Below are 8,699 nucleotides of genomic sequence, written 5' to 3'. Positions count from 1 at the left end.
CTCTCGCTACAGCGAGAAGGCAACAATCGCATGCCTTCCTCCCAGGGACTTCTCGCTACAGTGAGAATGCCCTGCACCAGGACTTAACCTATTTCTTTCAGTCCAAATTTCAATCACACACACCTATACATACATTCACATATATCTATATTCACACACACATTCCCATCAACTAAGGCATGCTCATATCACCATTAAGTCAATCAATGCACCAACACGTGGCACAACACGCATCCATCTATATTTACTTACCATTAAATCATATTACAAAATTCGAGACGTTACATAATTGACTTCTTATATGGTCAAAAGTCAATTTTAATCAACTTCTTTACAACTAAAACCAAAATATTCATGTAAATTGAAACCATTAAGGGCACATGCTTAATATTCTAATTTTTTTCTATTATTTATGTCAAAAAATGTTGATAAGAAAAAATTTGAAAATACATTACACAAACAAGAGAATAAAAAAATAACAAAAGAAAAATATAATTTGCTTATTCTAGAAATCCGCAAAATCATAGAGAGTTAGAGTCTATTATAATCTATAATAAAATAGATATTGTAGAATAGAACACAAGTCCTGAGTGATATGAAAAAAAAAACAGAATCTTCATAGAGAAAAGGTCTTCAGCTTCCTTCACTACATTTAACTGATTGGAAGTTAGGTACGTGGAAGACAACATTTTAATGCAGACTATGGAGTCATTCATATATCATGAGAAAGGCTCAAAATACAAAGGGCAAACTCAAGCCTACATGTGGTAATCCTGCCAATTTATAGACAGCACAAAAATGAATGTCTTCCCTTTAAGTAAAAAAGCACTCTCAAACCTCAATACGCTCTCTATTGACACCAATACATGAATTTTGTAGACGCTAAACATTGAAGAAATGCGGTACAACTTTTTACACAAGCCTTTATCCTCTCAAAGCACGGTATTTTCTGTGCATTCCAGGGGTCATGCAGGAGAAGATTGATTGCTTTTGTTTCTTTGGTTTGACACCAAAGATAAATGACCTGAGAGGAACCTGGTTCCGAGAATCTACAGGTCTAACATTGCTTATTTTAGAGTTTGAGAGCCCAAATCGCTCGTTCAACTTTGCAAGAGCCTTCTCAGCATCTAGTTGGAGTGTTGTTACTAGATCTAGACCTGCTTGAAGTTCATCAGCAACTTTGTTGTTCTCTTGTTTCATGTTCAAAACCTCACCTTGGAACTTGGCTGCTTGATAGCTTGTGAACTTGAATTCGTCATCTTCCGCACTTGATTTCAATGCTGCAGTTATCTCTTCTTGGATTTCACACAAGGATGAGAATCTATTTTGAAGTTCTTCCTTCAGCATTGCACTGTTTTCCAACCACCCAGTCAGTTCATTTAGGATCTCTGCAAGGTGTTTATAAAGTGGTCTTGCGTCTGATTTCAAAGAATATTTTATGCTACTACTGCCTTCTGATGATTTCCATTTTTCCTCAAGTTTTGATACCTCAGTCAGCAAATCTTTTATCGTGCTTTCAAATTTCTGTATCTCAGTAAACGAAGTACTGAATTTTAACCAGAAGTCTAGGTTCTCCTCTAGAAGTTCGTCAATGCTCATTCGGAACCTCTCTTCAATGGCTGATGTTGTAGGTTCAGTTTCTTCCAATTTATAAATTTCCACAATGTCATGTTGTTCTGGTCGCTGCGCTGATGGTATCTCTCCCAAAACCTCTTTTCCCTCCAAGCTTTTCTGCAGGAGGTCTAGTTTCTGATGTAGGAGTCTAATCTCTTCATCTTTCATAGCATTGGAAGTCTTCAGTTCTTTCAGCTGCAAAGATGACTCAAAGAGGGCATTTTGATTTTTCTTCTCTAGTTCAGCCAGCTTGTTCCTCGTGTCTTCGTAATTCTTAAGAGCATTGGTATACTCTGACAGCAAAGCTTTTTCCCTATCCTCCATTTCCTTTATAAGCAGTTGCTGAGAATCAGATTCATCTTTTAGTGTCACAGTCTGCTCCGGGGAATCATCTTTAAGAGTAGTCACTGTCCCTGATGAAACTTGCTTAGAATCATCTTCTTGCTGTTTAACAGAACCCTCTTCTCTTGTCTGGTGTTGGATTACTTCCAGATTTCCAGCAGTAGCTCTCAAAGCATCCATTGATTTTATTTTGTCATTACGGCTAGAATCCATGGTCTTCTCACTTTCTTTCAATTGTATTGGAGATTTGTTTTCCACTGTGGTTTCCTCCTCCGCTTTAGGTACATTGGTGATCTTAACCTCGTTTTCCAATGAACCTGTGACCTTAGGCGTATTATCTAACCTTACATCATCTTTCACCACACCAGCAACCTTAAGCTCCTTATCTGAGTTCACAGAATCTTCAATTACAGCAGTGACCTTGTGTTCCTCTTTGGATTTTGCATCATTCAGTAAGATGTTGTCTTGATTCAATCCATATTGTCCTTCAAGATCATGTTTTGATTCAGCTTCCCTTGATGAATTTTTTCCAGTTACTGATATTTCCCTGACCTCATCTGGCTTTTCCTTTTGGACTTTCTCCGAGAGATTATCAAGATTACAACGTGCTTCGGTGAAATGGGTTTCTAGATTGCTATTCTGGTCTTCAACAATTTGGTTTAGATCCTGTACTCCTTGCAGCTTTTCATCCATTTCTCTCAGTTGCTTGTGCAATTTAGCTTTATCATTGATCAAACTTTCTTTATCACCTTCTAGAATTCGAATCAGGGAATTAAGTTCACCAGTTTCTACTTGTAATCTCTTTACAAGAGCTGTCTGGGAAGAAACTGCAGTTTCTAAGCTGATAACTTTGTTGACAAGCTCATCAATCTTTTCTGCCATTTCTGTCACCGTAAGAGATGAATAAGAGCCAGCCTCAAAGTGCTCTTTTATTTTCTTCTGTAGTAACTCCATCTCCTGTTTTTGCCGAGTCATTTTGCTCACATCTTCATCCCAGTCCTTTGTTCCTGCTACTTGTTTTACATCTCTTTTGGCCCTTGGCTCTTTGGGATTGGTTTGATCACAATGGAACTCATCCATGAGAGAACTTAACTTTTCCCTTACTTCCTTTACCCTTTTGGACTCAATTTTGGTCTCATTAAGTGATATAGTCTGTTTCTCTTGCAATTGTGACAATGTCTCTTGGCATGACCGAAGAGCTGCTTCTGCCATCAAATGTCGGGCTTCCTCATCATCAATAACAATACCTTCACCAAGTTCATCTTGCAAGTTGGAAACTTTCTCTTGCAATTCCTTGATCTGGTTCTCAGTGTCCCAGTACTTTGCAATGGCATTATCATAAGAGCTCTTCACAAACTCCTTCACAGTTTGTAGTGCCAAAATCTGTTTCTGCAGCTTGTCAACCTCTTCAATTGCTTCCTTTCTGCTCAAACCAGATTTAGCAACTTTAGGAGCTGATGCTGTGGTGGCTATCTTCTTGGGATTGAGTTTCTTAGTGGCTGTCGTTATGATACTTTTTAAATCTCTAAGTGGGGGCTTTGGAACCTTTGGAATATTTGGTTTGAACCCTTCTGGCATTTTTTTGGGGGTCCTTGGTCTTGGTGACCCGTCATCATCATCGTCATCACCCATATATGGGACTTGATCAGGGCACACAGAAGCAATGGTGTTATTGGCATTTTGCAACTCTGTAGATATATGATCATACCTATCAGCTAAAGAACGGTATGCCCTGAATGATTCTTCCACAAAGTTTATCAGTTCTGGTCTTCTTTTGTAATACATTTCTGCTCTCTTGGCAAAGGAATCTCCCTCTTCCTCTAGGAGCTTCAAAACACCATGCACCTTTTCCTCCATATCTGCAGTTTTTCTTGTATATTTTAGTTTCACAAGTACATAGATAGATATATCACCGGCCTATAAAAACAAAAGTGGGTTGTGTTGATCATACATGGGCATTTTAAGCTATTTAATATTGCCTATTGTTGAAGTGGATTTCAATTTTAATTTTCTAAAATGCAAATGAACATCCATCAGCAAGGTTTCAGACTGCATTGGCGGCCGCAACTGCATCAGGTCACGATTGCAGATCTGCAACCATGACTTCAACAGCAATTTAAAACCTTGTGATCATTAAATTTAGTTCCCCTTATGCACAATTGAATCTTCTGATTGCAGTAAAAAATATATACCATTCTGACATAAGGCAACATAATTTGAAGATTTAATTCAATAATTAACTAACTGATCATCTGTAGCTTATACATTTATTTTTATATAAAAAGGGAAAACAATGCAGGCCATTAGGCATTTACACATTTCTCATAAGAATATGATACAAATATTCCATGCTCATAGTCTCAAACCATGTGGCACTAAGTAGCAGACGATATTTTATCAAGATCAAACCAGACAATTAAAGTAGATTATGAATTGATCAGTTGAATTAAAGCCACCTAATCCTTTGTTTGAAATACAAAAAAGAAAATGAGAAAAAGCTAACCTTGGAGGTTTTGCTCCATCCATTTTGATTGCTTTGTTCTGATGTGGCTAGCCCACCACCATGAATATGCATTGCTTGCAGCTCTCTGCAACATATTGGTTGCTTCTTGTTATCCCTTTCCTCTTTTAGTTGCTGATGCTGGGATCAAGAAAATGATAATAAAAAGCATGCAAACGCTGTATGTATATCCCTATCTACTCTCTCTACATGCTAGAGGGAGGAGAAGACATAAATTCAATGAAAGGACCAAGATAGTGGAAAAGAAGGAAAAAAATTGTAAAAAAGATTCATTCAACAATGAGAACCAAATTTGAAGTTGTGTGCGTGAGAGAGAACGTGGAAGTACTAAGGTCTAATTATGGGATCATGGAGGGGAGTAAACTTCGGCCGAACTTAATGTCCAAACCCTCCATTTTTTAATGGCCCACGTGCATGTGGCACTGTAATACTTTGCCAACGGAGCGTTGCCTATTTTCTAAATTTTAATATAATTAAAATTTTACATAAAATTCAAAAAATATAAATAACAGAATTATGAAATATTTAAAATCATTGAAAATGTATGCACTATGTATTTTCATAAATTTTAAAAATATTAAATTAAAACAGCTTAAAATTATCAATATAATAAAATAAAATCAATAATATTTCTGTTATTTTTAATTGTACTTATATTTTTAACTGATAACGAAATTGTTGTTAAAATTTTGATTTGATTATTGATTCTTAAAATATATTTAATGTAATAGTAATGCTAAGTAACTAAGTTAATGGATAAAATAACTCAATTTTACTCATCTGATATGACAACTGATTCTTAAATATCTTTAATTTAATTTTGCATAAATAAGTATAAAATGCTTTAGACCTATATAAAGTTATTACTATATTTTATATATAAAATTTATTCCACCCATAGGGATCTCTCCCGTATTGGCACCAACGTGAGGTGCAGTTCCATCATGCCAATTGTCACAATGCTGCCACTTTTTCAACTTTATTTTCTTGTGAACAATGTTTAATCAATGGATACAACTCTTTTAAGGTTGAATTTCATAAATCCTAATCATTCATAAAAATGAAAGGTAAATAATAAGTTTAATTTTTATATATATTTATTTAAAAATTTGAAAATTAAGGCAAAATAACTTCTAGCGAAGTGGTGGCACACGTTATTCAGTAATCACATAGAACCTTTTAATAGAAAAAGCAACTTATGTTAGTAGCAGTTAAAATAAATAAAATGGAATTCAAGCTGGACACAATTAAAATAATTGTTGTAAAAAAATTTAAAAAGAAAAGTGAAAATTATTGATAAGTCTATATTTTAAAGTATTTTTATAACTTAATTTCATACATTTGACTCTTATTTGATAAGAATTTGATATTGATTTTGCTATAATTTGTTGTAGTTTAATATGAGAAAATCACCAACAAATCATGAAAATATTTTGGTTACAATTAAAGAAAATATTATAGAAAGTAGGGTTATATGTTTAGCATGAAGCTTGAACTTCCTTAAAAGTTAGTTTATAGATGCTTTGAGGTTAAGCATGATCGTGCTTAATGATATGCACAACTATCCTGATGCTTGGTGATTCAAATTCTTATAATTTTTATAGTTTTAAAAACTTATCTAAAGGAGCTTATGGTGCCTATTATGGAAACTTTTTACCTAAGTTGACTTTTGACAACAGCCATTTGGGAGAAAAGATCATTGGTGAAGATGTATGATATCTTAAGAGTATAAGCAAGTGATTGAAAGCGCTTTTTTGAGAAAAACTCTTTTGTCTTTTTCTCCTTATGGATTTCTCTAGTTTGCATTACTAATTAGAATGCACATGAATTTTTTTTATAATTGCTTTCCTTATTTATTTTATTATGAGTAGCTAAATTCATAGTTAAAACTATGGTAGACCTTTTGCACACTTTATGTGTTTTTTATATTTAATAATAATTGTAATTTTCTTTCTGGATTAGTTTTGCTCTAACGTGTTTATATCTATGTGTTTAGAATTAATAACTCTTATAACATATTATAATTGATTGCAGTGTAGGCAAATGCGCCACATGCAATTAATGAAATTATAAGGTTAAACAAGATAAGTAATTAAGTGAACCAAACTTAGTTTTTCTCTTTTAATTAGTTATCAAATTAACAAACTCATAGGTTCTTTATATTTTCTTTATCTTTTTGCTTTACATAACCATTAAGTGTTAGTATAAGTGAGTAGTGACTATAGGAAAACCAGGATTAGAATTAAACTAAAATTGAACTTAAAGAAGTGTAAAGGTGAAATTAAAACACTACTAGAAAAATGTTATTTACATACGGCCATTACAGACAGATTTTACAAACAACTTTACAGACAAATTTGTGAAATTTTTTTAAAAAAAATTCTGAAAAATCCGTCTATAGTTTGCCCGCCAATTGGCGCGAAATAATATAGATAGGAATTACAGACAGATTTTTTCATCTGTAATTTGAAAATGGGAGGAAAATTTTGAGAGGGAGTTACAGATGAGAAAATTCGTCTGTAAATATTGCCCTTTTTTACTGACTTTTCATCTGGCAATTTACAGACAGATTTTTTCGTCTGTAACTGGACTTGACGAATATACAAACAAAAAAATACGTCTGTAAATGAACCTTTAAAACGTACTGTTTCATTAAACCATTTATAGATGAATTTTTTTGTCTATAATGTGTGAAATCCTTAAAACTACACCTCCTCCTTCTCCTTCCTCATTTTACATAATTTGCTCTCTCTCTCTCCTCTCTCTCTATAGAAACTTCAGTTTTTTGGCCTTTGCGAGTGATTGGAGCATCCATTTGAAAGATAATTTGCATCATTGTGTTCCTAGTACGATACTCTAACTTTATATCGGTTTATATTTTTTATTTTTGATGTATTTTAGAGACTTAAAATTTCTAAGATAGAGTTGTAGGATTGGAGATTATATGACTGGGGAAAAAGGCATAGAGGTCCTTCTTCGAACATGATTATTATGTGCTGTGGGATTGTTTGTGTTTGTGGAGTTTGTAGAATATGCATGTTGTGGAGTTACAAGGAGATGTACTCTAGAACAGTTTAGGATTGTGATGTGTTTGTGTTTTATGCATCGATTAATATATTGTTATATAATATATTAGTTTTGTGTGGTGAAATTTTAATTTTTGTAAAAACGTGGTATACAAACATAAGGAAATTGACATGTATTAGGGGAGATTCTGCCAAAATTTATATTAAAAAATTGTGTAATGTATAATAGAAGATTGATACAACTTTGTGTATTTGTATTAGGTTTATATAGTTCTTGATCCAAATATTTCTCAGATATCGTCAGTGGATGTATGATAGGTCGCCTCGGGGGAGGAATAAAACCTGAATTCTTTGAGGGTGTAGAGGAATTCATACGTGTTTGTTGTAATTCGTAGCAATTCATCACCAATCAATCCCTTCACATGTAGTAATAGACACTATTGTCTCTCCAATTTTATCTTCTCCTTTAAATGAAATTGAAATAATTGACCCTCCTACCCAAGCTTCAAGAAATAATAAAATGGATGACATGACTGAAGATGAGGAGGAAGGATTTATGAATGATATTTCATCGAGTGATGATGAAGGTAGTCTTGAACTATCACAGTAAATGAGGTAAATTAAGTAGGTTTGTCAATTTACTATGTTTTCATGATTATTTATTTTGAGTTATCACCAATATTAACCATATTTTATAAAGATTATGGTATTTGTCTCTAAACATATATTGTATTTGATTCAGATATGATAGGTAAAGGTAAGAAGGGTGTTGCTCAGCGTTCTAATCGTGGCAACACTTCTTCACCCACCCCTCCCACTTCGACCTCCACACCAACTATAGTGCAGACCTCTCGGGTTAAGGAGCAAGAGCAATTTATCATGGTGCCCAATCCTAGGTATATTGCTCCTCCCCCTCTAGTACAGCGAGTTTCACACTCTGCACCACCTACTACACAGGGTGTAACATCCTATATTTTGATTTAAATAAAATGAGGTTTGTTAAAGTATAATTGGAATAGATTTGGATAGAATTTATTTAAAAAAAAAAAAAAAAAAAGTGAACAGTAAAACCACCTATGAACAGTGTCGATGAACAGTAAACTGCCTATGAACAGTGAAACTGCCTTTGTACAGTGACGATGACGTCATCAATGACATCAGTATGACGTCATGGCTGACGTCACATCCGCGTACAG

At 34.0% G+C, this 8,699-nt stretch overlaps 1 protein-coding gene across 1 annotated transcript; it reads right to left on the bottom strand.

Moving 5' to 3' along the window:
- Positions 1-924: 924 nt before the first annotated feature.
- On the bottom strand, positions 925-4,553 carry LOC113859572 (protein NETWORKED 2D-like). The gene is made up of 2 exons (XM_027492308.1): positions 4,460-4,553; positions 925-3,815 (listed from the first exon to the last, which is right to left on the bottom strand). Exons 1-2 carry the CDS (start codon positions 4,551-4,553, stop codon positions 925-927), a joined length of 2,985 nt encoding a protein of 994 aa, XP_027348109.1.
- Between the last annotated feature and the right edge of the window lie 4,146 nt (positions 4,554-8,699).

This window comes from Abrus precatorius, unplaced genomic scaffold (assembly GCF_003935025.1).
Source record: "Abrus precatorius isolate BTA unplaced genomic scaffold, Abrus_2018 Scaffold2, whole genome shotgun sequence".
NCBI lineage: Eukaryota > Viridiplantae > Streptophyta > Magnoliopsida > Fabales > Fabaceae > Abrus > Abrus precatorius.
This window is presented reverse-complemented; position numbering and strand designations above follow the sequence as displayed.

What these genes read in the sequence shown, in the direction of transcription:
- LOC113859572 (XM_027492308.1), bottom strand. Translation starts at nt 4,553, where the DNA reads ATGTTGCAGAGAGCTGCAAGCAATGCATATTCATGGTGGTGGGCTAGC. An exon ending in GATGGAGCAAAACCTCCAAG is followed by an intron (nt 3,816 to 4,459) that starts GTTAGCTTTTTC and finishes GAAAAACTGCAG; the next exon opens with ATATGGAGGAAAAGGTGCAT.